At 35.8% G+C, this 14,039-nt stretch overlaps 1 protein-coding gene across 2 annotated transcripts in view; it reads left to right on the top strand.

The window, feature by feature from the left end:
- Positions 1–14,039, top strand: part of antxr2a (ANTXR cell adhesion molecule 2a) — a 310,747-nt gene that overhangs the window by 54,037 nt on the left and 242,671 nt on the right. For both annotated transcript variants that reach the window (XM_028805604.2, XM_028805605.2), the window contains exons 5-7: positions 2,548–2,655; positions 2,762–2,830; positions 4,141–4,221. In XM_028805604.2, the coding sequence (XP_028661437.1) occupies positions 2,548–2,655; positions 2,762–2,830; positions 4,141–4,221 (258 nt within the window). The remainder of the gene's footprint in view (positions 1–2,547; positions 2,656–2,761; positions 2,831–4,140; positions 4,222–14,039) is intronic.

Raw genomic sequence — 14,039 nt, 5'->3', positions numbered from 1 at the left:
CATCTGAAATTAGAAGAGAGCTATGGATGCAAAGACCTATATAAAAATACCCATTTTGATTGATCCTTTAAATATGCAGTACAGTATATAGCTATCAGTGCAACCTGATATGATGCCTTTTTGGGGATAAATTTAAGGATTCAATATTATGATAGGGGGATGGTCTCATGGTAGCCTTTGTACCAAGAAATACAATATCCATCCATCTTCCAGATACTTCTATCCAGGAGAGGGGAAAATAAAGCCAGACCTTTACAAAAAGGTATATTTATTACTAAAAATATTCTGAGAGGGATACACAAATGGAGACATAAACATTAATAAGGAACAGACTACTTATTCACCAATGTACCATACTTAAGCATCTCCTTTCCTACTGTTGCTCTGTCTCTGTATAATTTGCCTCTTCTCCTTCTGTCAGCTGAACCTTTGCTACAAATTCTCTACTCTACTCAAGACTTAATAAACTTTTCATATTCTGGTGGCTTTAACCCTAGAGTGACACTACATTGGTCAAGGAACAACAGGCTGGAGCCATCTATTTCAGTCCTTAGTGATCTAGCGTACCCTGTGCTCTTAAAAGGCCAGGTCTCCAAGGAAGCAGTTCATCGTCTTTACATAATTGACATTATTTTTATTTAAGATTTTTAGGATTTACTGTATGTTTCTGGCATTTGTTTTGATGACATCATCATCCATTTTTGCTTACTCTCTTAGATACAATTTTTCTGCCCCAACTCTGAAATCAATGGTTTTCTTCATGTCAGCATGGTTATCTAAGTCCAAGCTGCATTTTAACACACATCTTCACTTTGTTTTGAAATAAAAGAAGGACTTGTTGGAAAGAGAAGGCTAGATTCTTGAGGATAATAACCTTTTAACAGTTTTAGATTTTCTTCTTCTACTCATGTTTTTGTCCATCCTTTTAGTTTGGTTCTCTTTTCTGACTCATGTGTAGTGACCTCATCCTGTCTGACTACTCTTATGAATTGGTCTAACAAAGTTTACATCTCCCTCATACAATTAGTCCGTACACATCACACCTTGTATAAGGTGGCTGGCTATGCTCCAAGGACAGTGTAGTTACGTATATTCCCTTTTGGACCATATACCTTATAGTAGCCATGATGGTGTTAACACCTGTGGCATTTTCTCTATGATATTGTTTTCTCTAAAAAGATGACCAACATCCCTAGCAATATCTGGTTTGCCTGTCCACATTAAGAGATCATTACATGTTTTCACCCAGGCTACACATTCCCCCCAACCCCATTTATCTTGGTGTCCATGCCTATTGCTCTTCTAGGGCACACAGCACAAATGCAAGGCTTATTGGCCATTAGGACCCCACCATATTCCCATTATGTCATCTGTCTGCATGACCTTTCTTGTTGCCAATGTGATTCTCTGTTTTGGCTTGTGGCTTCATATGCTATTTAAACCGACCCTGTGTCACTTTGGGGTTGCTGTTACCTTTGGTAGCCTCTTTACACTTACTTTAGAATTAGCTGAAGTACCCGACATTGCATGGGATAAATAAATGGGGAAAAACTGTCTTTTGGAAATTCAATGTGGTGAAACACAGCCCATGATTACTGAAAAAGACTTATTCAGAGACAAAAGCAGTAATTCAGTGAGACAGTGAAATTGTTACCCACATTATTTGGAAGAAAATGCTGTACCTGTGGTCTTAGATGATATCCTGCTTTGGCAGCTACACAAATTTCTACACAGCGAAGATGATGTCCTCCCATCAGCTCCAGCACAATCCTGCTATCTAATGTGACCTGTAGTCCCCGTTCCTGCACTGGTTTTTCAGTTATTCTCCCCCCCACCCATTATAGCCCCAATCCCCAATACACCATATAACCTATATTTTAAGCTGGACCAATGGCAATGCATATTCAAAATTTTGTGAAAATCAATTCAACCATTTTTGTGTGATTGGCAAACAATGTATGAATATATTTATGTACTGTAGTGTTTCATCCTTTTTAATGTTATATGCAGATATTAGTCTTTATGTTTGAATGAATGAAAAGGATAAGAAAATAAAATGAATGACATGTTTCTTGTGTGGTCCAGAGAAAATACATGAATTGCCTGATGTGTTTTCTGCACAGTTGTTCTGTTTAGTTGATTGTTTTGTAGTTAAACATTTTCTTAAGCTTTGCTGAAGAAAGTTGGAATTGGTGCTTATGTCCATAAAATGGCATACAAAAATAGTGTAGAATGCAATTATTTTGAAAATAACTGCCTTCTTCTGCTTTGTTTTGAGGCCCCATTGGGTTGGTGGGATAAATAATGAACGGATGGATTCATGGATAAAAAAATGAAAGTGAAATAGTTTCATTCTATAACATGTGGCTATATTATATTAGCTGGGGAGCATTTAAGTATTACCAGATATACAGTACCTTAGGCTACATGTTATTAATGAAAAGCAAAAACAAATACAAGCACCATCTTTTGTGCTTTGTAAGGTATCTCTTGTTTTCTGTTTATTTATTTTTTATTAAAACGTTTTTTATTCATTGTCTTCTTTAGGCTACAGAACAGATTGAAAAACATAAAGCCGAAAGAACATCTAGTACTATAATTGCCCTGACAGATGGAGAGCTGGAGGATTTGCTTTTACCATATGCAGTAAATGAAGTAAGACTCGGTGATTACGTATGACAATTATGTGTATAATGTTTCAACAATTGTTAAAATAATAATAGTAATAATAATAATGGGGTTTATGTTTTTTCCTCTATAGGCCAATAAAGCAAGACAATTAGGTGCCAGAGTTTATTGTGTTGGTGTTCAGGATTTTGTTGAAAATCAGGTAATAAATTTAGAGGCTTACTGTTAAACTTTCATGCACGTCTTTGGGGATATGGAAGGACAACTGGATAATCTGGAGGAGCACCCTAGGAAAGAACATGTTACTTCAGCACATTGAACCCAGGGTGTTGGATCTGTCAGTCTCAGTATTTGCTATTTCAGGAAAAAAAAATTAAACTTTAATTTATAGATGACTTTGATCATTGCAAATTAGCAACACAGCATGCTGAGGAATACTTATAATTAAGATTCTTTACTGGCTGACCAGGTGACTTTGATTTTTGAACCTCTTTATTCAGAAGAAAATTTTAAACACAAAAATATAATAATTATTCTTGTTTCTATACTGTCTGTGCTTATGATCCTGAAAATTTACATTATTTATTTTGTAAATTCCATGAGATTGCATACACAAATATGACTAAACACAGTTAATGTTGTGTGGTACTCAAAAGCCATTGTGCATTTTAGAAAAAAAGAATTTTTTTCATAATAGGTATTTAAACTGGGCTGACAAAATTAATAATACTTTTGCTAACCACTTTTATTTTAGCTTAGGAATGAATTATACATACTTTCTTAAAGCGAAATCTAAAAAAATATTTTACTACATTGATGAAAAAAGCAGAAAAATGTCTTCCAAGTAGTATATAGGATTGTAATCTTGTTTGGATTATCTAGATTGCTACATTGTCATCTGTTTGCACTGTGTATTGATATATTTTTTATGTCTAGTCCTGTGTTGGCAACACTCTTCCACTTGAATGTAATTCATGGATTACATCTTCCATGGAAAACATGACTGCCTGTTTTAATGATTCTATTGCTTGAAAATCTCTACACAGTTCTTAGTATTTACTACCAAAAAAGAAGAAATATCCTTTTCATGGGTTCACCTGGTTTTTCATAAACAGTTAACCATTTGGTCAACTTGCTGGCCTGCTTTTCATAATTTATGTTTAAAATATGCCAGTTGTACATTTTCTCAGTAACTGTTATCTGTCAATGTTGTACTGTGTGTGTCTGCTATAGTTTTTATTGTGCTGCTCATTTTGTACATTGAATTCTAAATTGTAATCTTGTTTGTTCTGTAAAGTACTTTGTGGTGGTATATTCAATGAACAGCCTTAAAGTAAATAAACATTAATCCAGTGATTTACATTTTACAAATTTATGTATATAAAGTAAGAATCCTATGAGCTTAAATTATGTAAAAGAACATTTTAGCATTACCTGTATTTTTATGGCAGTATTAAGGTTTGCTTAGTTAACAACAGAATGGATAACATACTTTTTACCTTTCATACATAGCTTGCACAAGTAGCTGACACTAAAGATCAAGTATTCCCTGTCAAAGATGGATTTCAAGCTCTTAGAGGCATAATAAATGCAGTAAGTTCCGTTAACAGTTTTATTTTAATAGCATGATCATGTGCATTCCTTCTGTAATTTTATCATTATAACTGATGAAGTTAAAATATTGGTGTTAAGTTTTATTTTACTTTCAACAGTTGCAATAATTTGATCCATGTTTGTTTTTATACACTGCATCTCTATCTCCGTTTAATGAGTCATAGGTTCCTGCCTTTGAAACAGGAAATGAGATAATATACCACAGATTTAAAATATAAAAAAGAAAGAGGATGTAGATTATAGAATGTTTAAAGTATTTCACAGGCTGCAAAAAATTATTGTACAGTATGTAGTTCTTCTATATATCTTATGGAAGTGCTCTGTTTATCTCTAAATTGCTAAATTTTTTCTTTTAATTGTTATCTGACAGTTTCATCACATCATGAATTCCAAGATTCTCTTTTTCAAATTTTTGGTGCAGTTTTCTTTGCAATTAAAACCTCTCTTACATACAAGTTACTGCATTAAATTCTCATCACTGTAATTATTTGGCACCAGTTACCCAGGTTATGTTGAATTTTTTTAAGCCTAGACTTGATATTGAAAACCTATGTGAACACCAGTGTTTGACTGAGTTGGTTGCTTTCAACAGAAGCTTTCTTTTTGTGTCTTTTTATTAAAATATAGTTTACTGTTTATTCAGTTTATTATAAGCCAATTCATGAAGTCATTTTACATCTTTATGTATCAAATGCAGATTTCAAACTACTGATAGCCTCTCAAAACACATGTTGACAATATTTACCATGGTATACATTTTATTAACCATAAGTATACATTTTAAACAAGAGACTAAATACTAAAAAACACCTATCACCTTCTTAATTGTAATTGAAGAATACTATTAGGTTAAATCATGCTGCTAGTAGAGTAGTAATTATTTTTATTATGGAGAGATAAATTATTGCAAAATGTTAATGTACTGCTAACTTTCAGTCCTGAATAGATAATCCAAGACAAAATGTAATGTAGCAGTGTACAAAATCTATTGCTCCATTTCACAAAAAGAGCCTAAAACACACACATAACATTACTATGCCACTACAACTGCACTGCTGATGCCTGGCAGGATTGTTCCATTGCCTTATGGAGTTTTTGTCATATTTTAGTTTTCCTGGAGTCGTGCATCAGCAGGAAGTGGGATTTATCATGCCTGATAAGTTATTTTCTTCAGTTAAATTCAGCTTGCTTCTGTAAAGCTTAGTTTAATTTGTAATCCAAGTACAGTATACATTAATTACAAGTACATATACTTATATGGACAAAAGTATTGGGACACCCCTCTTAATTATTAAATTCAGGTATTTCAATCAGACCCATTGCCACAGGTGTAAAAAATCAAGTACCTAGCCATGCAGTCTCCATTTACAAACATTTGTTAAACAAAATGTGTCATTCTGAAAAGTTCAAAGACTTCAAGCATGGTACTGTGATAGGATGCCCCCTGTGCAATAAGACGGTTCATGAAATTTCATCCCCGTTGGATATTCCACTGTCAACTGTAAGTGATATTATTGGAAAGTGGAAGCATTTAGGAACAACAGCCACGAGGCGGAAGACCACGTAAAGAGTTGGGTCAACGACTGCTAAGGTGCATGGTGCGTAAAAGTCACCAGTGCTCTGCTGATTCCATAGCAGAAGAATTCCAAACTTTCACTGGCATTAATGTAAGTACAAAAACTGTGCAGTGGGAGCTTCATGGAATGGGTTTCCATGGCTGAGCAGCTGCATACAAGCCTCACATCACCAAGTCCAATGCCAAGTGTTGGATGGAGTGGTGGAAACGTGTTCTATGGAGTGACGAATCACGCTTCTGTGTTTGGCAGTCAAATGGGCAAGTCTGGGTTTGCGGATGCCGTTCTCCAGTCTTTTTTTGCATGTTTTATATTCGTAATATTCTGTTTTTTGTTCACTGGAGTGGAGCAAGGGTGAGTTGCTTGCCATATGAAATCTTTCTGGAGGTTACTAAGAGTTAGTTGGCCTGTTGTATATTCCTCATTTACATAAATTAACAAGTCACCCCTTTCATCAATGTCTTTCTTTTAATCATGTGACTGCAACTGCATGTTCCATCTGTAATGGCTGATTTCCTAATATCTTTGTAACATCTTTATTAAGAAAACCCATGTAGGGTTGTTATTCCTTAAACCCTTCATTGTCATTTTTAAAAATCTTTATTCTTCAAAGTTGTCCTATAAACCACACACACACATACATGATCTGTTGATACAGTACATGCTAATCTCAGTTAATCATAGGCTTCCTTTATGATAACATTCTGGAGTCAGTCAGTGACTTGGAAAGCAACATTTTTGATGATACTACAACTGTAACCAGTTCATACAGAGCTGTCCCTTGTGCACATACTAACAATACTGGTACAGATACATTTAGTTCTTTGTTATATGATGATGGCTGAACCTGGTTGTGCAGTTGTTGGTTCTTTCACATGATATCGTCAAATGTATTCTATCTCAGCCCCTCTCTCTGTAGAATTTGTACATTCTTTCTATTTTCCATTTCTTCATGTACTCTGGGTTTTCTTCAACATCTCAGAAGAAAAGTATGATAGATGACGTGTTTTTAATAATTTTTTTTGCTGAGTGCATATTCAAAAATTAAAACAGTTAAATTTTAGTTGGGCAAGTTTTGAGCAGATGTGACAAAGTCTAAATAAGAACTGGGATAAGCTTTTAAGTGGAGATAGTTGAGGAGTCAGTTGCTCTAATGATCTAATGAAGTTTACTTTATATGCGTGAGTTTATATATAAATGAGTGCTTCCTGTGATAACGTTGTTTTCTTGTACAAAGTTGGCCTCTTTCTTGAGCCTTATGCTATCTGTATAGGCACTGGTTGTTCTATATCCTTGTAATGGTAAAAGTGAGAAAAAAAAGTAAATGGATGGATATTCTTCATTTTCTGCATACAGTATGTAAGAACATGAAAAATTATCATATGTAAGGTTACATATTATATAATATGGGCAGCTCAGTGGTGAAGTTGTTAGTGTTACTGTGTTAGAGCTCCAGAAGCTAGTGTTTGCATGTTGTTCCAATTTGTACTTGTTTTTATCTCCGTATACTTGGGTGCTGCTCAGTATGGGTGATTTAAGGGTATGTGCATATGCCCTGAATCCAACTGGTGTGCCATGCTGATGGACTAGGCACCAGCAATCTGCACCTCCAAACTGATACTGGTAGATTAAATATTTTTAAATGGTATTTATAGGGGTGCACAATTACCACTAAAGTCATTATTGACTATTATTGCCCTTGCTATTATATTTGCATATTAATTTCGATTAATAACACTATAATGATTTTTTTTTTGCTGCCAACTGCATATACTTTATTCTGTACAGATGCAGTACATTAGAACCCCCGTTTAGTGGGGGACCACTTAAAGCATTGTTTATGTGAAAGTGTTAAATGCTGGAGTAGTTGAAAAATGAAAGATTCAGTGTTTAAAATTAAATATTTGTAATATTTAACAGTTAAAATAAGCCACACTTCTTAAAAAAATGTGTCATTGTTTTTGTAATACAGTAAGTACAGTAGATTAGTAATATTCAAATAACTCTGAAGGAAAATTTAAGTATAACAGAAACATTAAGTTTTTATTGTTACTTATGAGAAACCTACTATCACTCTTTAATTGGGGTTCCACCTTATAGAAAAAATAAAATTACAAGTGTATTTAAAATCATAGCAGATAATAAAATCTGTAATCACACTAATGTAAGGCTTAAAAGTTAATGTAAACATAACCAGAGAGTTCTGTTGTACAGGTAAGTAAAAGCATTAAATGTAACAATATATGGCAAGAATACACATACAGTACCAGGAAATCAAAAAATAACATCACTGTCAAAATGCTTTTCAAGTTCACTATATGCTTACACAATATCCGCTCATTTTCAGACCATTATCTTTTAGCTATGTAATGTATGGCAACATTGCAACATCATAGCCACCACGGAGTCCACAGTGTTTACAGTTAGCATAAAGTACTAGAGTCTTGTTCAGTCATTGAGAGCAACGATGTTCTTACATTCGCCCCATTATTTGTAATCATGCAGACTTGCTGGCCAGGCATCCAGTGTGACTCTTGATCCTTGCACAGTTGATCTCCATTCTTGTGGAAAGTATACTATTTAAAAACATCTACTTTTCAATGTAAATTCTTCATCAATATAATGAACTATTATACTCAGGCAGGCTTCCATGGTATAGATTAGTTGTGGTTACATAAAGCAAAACTTATTTTAGATCCATTTCTCTTTATGTCTGACATTTGGAATAAAGTAAAGGCAATGCAACTTTGAAAACTTAATTTCAAGAAAGGATGATGTATCTCTTACCCTGGACATTTGATCATTTTTTTAAACCTTTGTTGTGCACAGCTTTAATTGGAGCCTTGTCTTTTTATAAATAAATAATTATTACTGTTATCTGATTTTGCTTTCAGTAGCCTGCAGGATGACACACATTCTTGCACTAACAGTTGCCAGTTTGTACTTTGAAAATAACAACCATGTCTTTGGGTGAAACATGAAGACTTTGTTGGATCAGTGAAACAGCAGTATTTATAATTCCATATAGGAAAATATGCTGCACAATTTTCATCCTATATAATTGTTATATGGATACATCATGCAGTTTTTCGCCAGTGGGTGACCCATGCCACTTACTTAATATGAAAGTGGGTAACTGTATGGTGCAGATCCTGGTGTTTGTAATCTTTGTCATTGCACTCTATTGGTGTAGCTGATCACATCATCATTCTACACATCCTAGCCTCTATTCTACTCCAGTTGAAAAACAAGTATTGTAGGAGTTTGTCAAAATCTGACATGCCAAAGGGAAACAGTGTATTATAGCATTATTTTGTTAAATATCTTTAGACGCTGAGCTTTTAAAAATGGGGTACCATTTTGAGAAGCTGAGAAAAGTAAGGGCTGTTATTCCTTTTTTTAAAATAATTTTATTGATTTTATTGAAATCACACAACATTTAATACAAATAGATCAACTTTACAAGAATACTATTGAAAACAAATCAACCCCCACCCCTGAGAAAGAGAGCATGGGCAGCAGAATAAAACTTAATCCTAATAAAAATAGGTAAATAGATAAATTAATATGTGAATATAGATAAATGGAGAAGAAAAAGAAAATGGGGAGAGAATTTGCTTCCTCAGTGCTTTAAAAGCTTATTCTAGAATGTTATCCATATTACTAACCGAGAATGCTAAACCGGATGATGGACGCAGGCACATCCGGCCATGGGCCGTAGCTGCAAAAAGACGTACTGCGCAGGCGCAAAAAGAGTCCGCGAGAGTCGGCTGAGGAGCCGAGAAAGGCGGACAAAAGAGGGCGAGAGAGGCGGATGAGGGGCCGCGAGAGGCGCAGGCGCAAAAAGAGTCCGCGAGAGTCGGAGAAAGGCGGAGAAAAGAGGGTGACAAAGGCGGATGAGGGGCCGCGAGTGGCGGACAAGACCACAGAAAAAAGGAGTAAGCACATACAAAAAGGAGAAATGAGGCGCAAAGTCAAACGCAGGAAAAGCACGAAACACATTGCACACGAAACTAGACACGAAAAAAAAAAAAAAAAAAAAAAAAGAGGCTCGCACACAACAGCAAGGCACCCCCCCCCCCCCCCCTACAGGCACCGGACGGAACACACACCAAGAGGGGGATTCAACAAGCCCATGGAACACAAAAAAAAGAACACAAAACCACCCCACAGACCCTACAAGCGAGGGACGGGACACACACAAAGAGGGGGATTCAACAAGACACAGGAACACAAAAGAAAGAAGACGCTCGCGCAACAACAATCCTCAACAACCCCCCCCCCCCACCCACATCCATAAGAAGTCACACCCAAAGCCACATATTCTAAAGTGAACGTCAGCACCTTCACACTAGACAGCATAGGTGTCAGCATTGGTGGATCTCCTTACAATAAAGCACTATTAACCGTTCAACTGCAGAAAAGGAAACATATTGAAACAAGTCATGAATACACGGTCACGGGTACAAAACGAAAAGGAAAGGATAACAGGAACAAACACACGAACATGAAAGAAACAACAAAATAGACGGCTATGCAGCATAGGTGGATCTCATTACCATAAGGCACTATTAACCGTTCAACCGCAGAAAAGTCTCCATATTAACAGTGAGTGCAATACTTCTTATTACTTATCCATATTTCTAAAAGAAAAAATGTCTCGACTCCAAAAACGCAAAGCTCAACTACAGCTTCTAACTAACGATGTACCTAAAAGTAAAAACTTTATGAACTGCGTTAGATCCTACAATAGTTCATTTGCTTTTAGTAAATATCAGGCCACCAAAAGGCAATGGCCCATACTGCTTTCCCATATGTGCACAAATACTGCATCGCATTGGAACAGTGCACCCTGAAACAAATCAACAACGCAAATATGCACAAATCTACATCCTGGATCCACATGACGCAAACTATCAATCAAAGTGCTGCATCGCAACAGGCACGGATTCAAAACGAAACACCTCCCGTCTCAGACATACGTTAACGGCAAGGAAGGCTACAACGGGCGTCTCACACAGCACAGGCAAATCGATTACAGCTCCAAAACAACACGTCCCAAATACTACATATGCAACAACGCGCCTCTCAAACGGCACAAGCAAAACATACCCCGGAAAAATTCATTCCGATTAATGAATGTCATTTGCAATCATTGTCATTCAGTTCACTTCCCTGAAGAAACAACTGGCAATACAAGTAATACATTTAGACGTTGTTGTCAAAAGGGTCAAATTAGACTGCCTTCTTTACATTCATATACTGAATATCTACAGAAGATTCTAACTGACGATGTACCTGAAAGTGAAATCTTTATCAACTGCATTAGATCCTACAAATCGGTATCCACTATGAACATTAACGGTGGCACTGCACGTGACATCCGTCTTCAAAAAATGTTGTTTATTGATGAATGTACAATGGCATGAAGTCACTTACTCAACACCATTCATAAACTTCTACAAACGTTTATGAATAATAATATTCGATTTGGAGGAAAGGTACTTTTATTAGGAGGAGATTTTAAACAGTGATTAGCTATTCTTCCAGATGCCATGCACTCAGCTATTGTTCAGTGCACCTTAAAATACGCAGACAATTGCCATTACTTTCAAAAGATACAGTTAGTAAAAAAGATACGATGTCCAGAACCAGATCATAACAATTGCTTATTACAACTGAGAGATGGTACACTCACCAATACAGATGGACTTCAGCCACATATTATTACAATTCCTCAAGCCTTTATCTGCGACGACTTAGTTACAGAGAGATTTGGAACAGCAATCTCATTAGACCAAATGCCCCTTTTAACACAACGCACTATATTATGTCCAAAAAATATTAATGTGGAAAACATAAATACCCAAGTCATTCCATTACTTCCTGGAGAGACACAACTCTTTCTAAGCTCTGACAAAGTTGACTCTGATCACGATAATGACCATCTTCATTGACCTTACAAGTTCTGACCTGGAATTACCTTTTACACTTAAACGGCGTGTACAAAGAAATTTTCCAATAAACCTTTACACTGTGCCACACACTTTATTGTTTGCTTTCTATTTGCATCATCTACATCTTCACACTATTCTATATCTCATTCATACATCACGCTCTTTGTCATTCCCAACACCAGGGGTTGGCGAGCGAAGCGAGCAGGGGGCGGAGCCCCCTAGTTGAATAGATCCTGACAGGTTTTGAAAATTTTCTGCTCAGATCCTCTAAGTGAGAATTTTGTTTTTTCCAATTTCAAATAATATATAACATCAGTTACCCACTGACTTAAAAGGGGAGAGTTAGGATTCTTCCAGTTTAACAAGATAAGTCTGCGTGCCAATAGTGTAGTAAAGGCAATCACAGTTTGTTTGTCCTTCTCTACTTTAAGCCCATCTGGGAGTACACCAAACACATCTGTTAATGGGTTAGGAGGGATTCTGACACCAAGGCTGACTGAAAGGCATTTAAAAAGTTTGGTCCAGAATGATGTTAATTTGGTGTTGAATGATGTTAATTTGGTGCAGGCCCAAAACCTTTGACCCAGTGAGGATGGAACTTGATTGCAGCGTTCACCGGTTGGATCTTGCCCTGGAAACATTTTGGACAATTTTAAGCGAGACAGATGTGCTCGATATATAATTTTGAGTTGAATAATTGTATGCTTTGCGCATATGGAGCTCGAGTGAATTCTCTGCATTGCTACCTTCCACTCTTTTTCTGAGATGTTGAGTGAGATATCCTTTTCCCACTTACCTCTTGGATCTTTGAAAGGGAGGGACTGTAAAATTGTTTTATATGTTGCAGAGATGCTGTCTAAGACCTTGAAACTGATCAATATTTATTCCAATGTGGTGTTTAATAACATGATCTCACAATTGACCTATATTTATTTAGTATGTTTATTTTGTTAGATTTTTTTAGTTTTTGACTTTAGATTAAAAATTTCTTTAGTTCTGGTATTTAGAAAGGCCTCTTTGTAATTTAGGTTTGACTACGAGTAAGCAGAATATTTATCTCAGCTGCCTAAAATGTAAATAATACATTTTAAGAGAGATCGGTTCAAACAAAAAATGATTATAGGTCACCTCTCCAAGGTCCAACAAAAATGACAACAATCAAAACAAGGACTGCCTCAAGCACTGATTCTCTACTTGGCGGTTTTGACTGTACCAACAGGGAATTGCCCTTTGAGTTTTGCTCAGGCTTTGACGAGAAAGTGCTCCCAGTACTATAATATGATGCATTTTGTATTACTTGAATAATCCCAAAGAAACAATTCTTCACAGAAATAAATCCTTTGGTACAAATGAGTTCATAGGTATTAGTAAGAAAAAAATGCTGTGGAGGAGAAAAAAACAGCACCACAGGGATATAAAAGTAGCAAATGAAAAAGTTCATACTCAGCAAAGAACAAGATTGAGTACAGGTTTGAGTAAGGTAATGGCAGAGCATGGCAAGAAAGGAAGATATATGCAGGCTTGCCAGGTCTGTGGTTTTCCTGTACAATTGGGCTATTTCTGATCGTTTTTTGTGGGGAAAAATAGGCTTTTGGGGATTGGATTTTTTGGTTTTCTTTAGAAAAATTAAGCAGTATTGTGAGCTGTTTTTAAAAGTAATAATAACATTGGTGCAGATGTGGTAAGCTTAGTTCTTATAACGTTATGTGTTTTAGGGCTAAAATTGCAAAAGAAAATGAAATACATTGTAAAGTCGCAAACAGTCCCTGAATTTGGTGGTGTGGGTTTGGGTCCTGAATATAATCAGGCAGGTCACGATTGTCTAAATCTTACTCAGTGTAACAAGCAGCGAAGCATGGCAGTTCATTTGCAGGTTAAAGTCAGTAGACGTAAACATGAAATAAAACAAAAGTATTTCAAAATAATCAAATATCTCAATGGCACAATTAACCCTCAAAGGAGGGAAACAATAAGGAATAGAAAAAGAAGGAAAAATTATTTATTAGTTAGTGCTGGTCAGCAAGTGAGCCATTCAAAAAGATACTGCAGACTCTGGAAATGGAAAAAAGTCTGCACAAAAATCTTTAGTTTCAATTGAGAAATAAAAACAGCATCATGTTAAAATACGTAGAATCTTAAGAACTTTTTGTACATTGAAATTTTTCATAAGTAGCTGATTTTGTATGACAGTTAATATTGTAAAGTAAAGTAAAGGCAAGCAGTAAGCAAAATGTTACGTTTTTATACTTATAGGGTCAGTTATTAT

The sequence above is a fragment of the Erpetoichthys calabaricus genome, chromosome 7 (assembly GCF_900747795.2).
Source record: "Erpetoichthys calabaricus chromosome 7, fErpCal1.3, whole genome shotgun sequence".
NCBI classification, from domain to species: Eukaryota; Metazoa; Chordata; class Cladistia; order Polypteriformes; family Polypteridae; genus Erpetoichthys; species Erpetoichthys calabaricus.
Note: the sequence above shows the minus strand (reverse complement) of the source record. Positions and strands in the feature narration are given on the sequence as shown.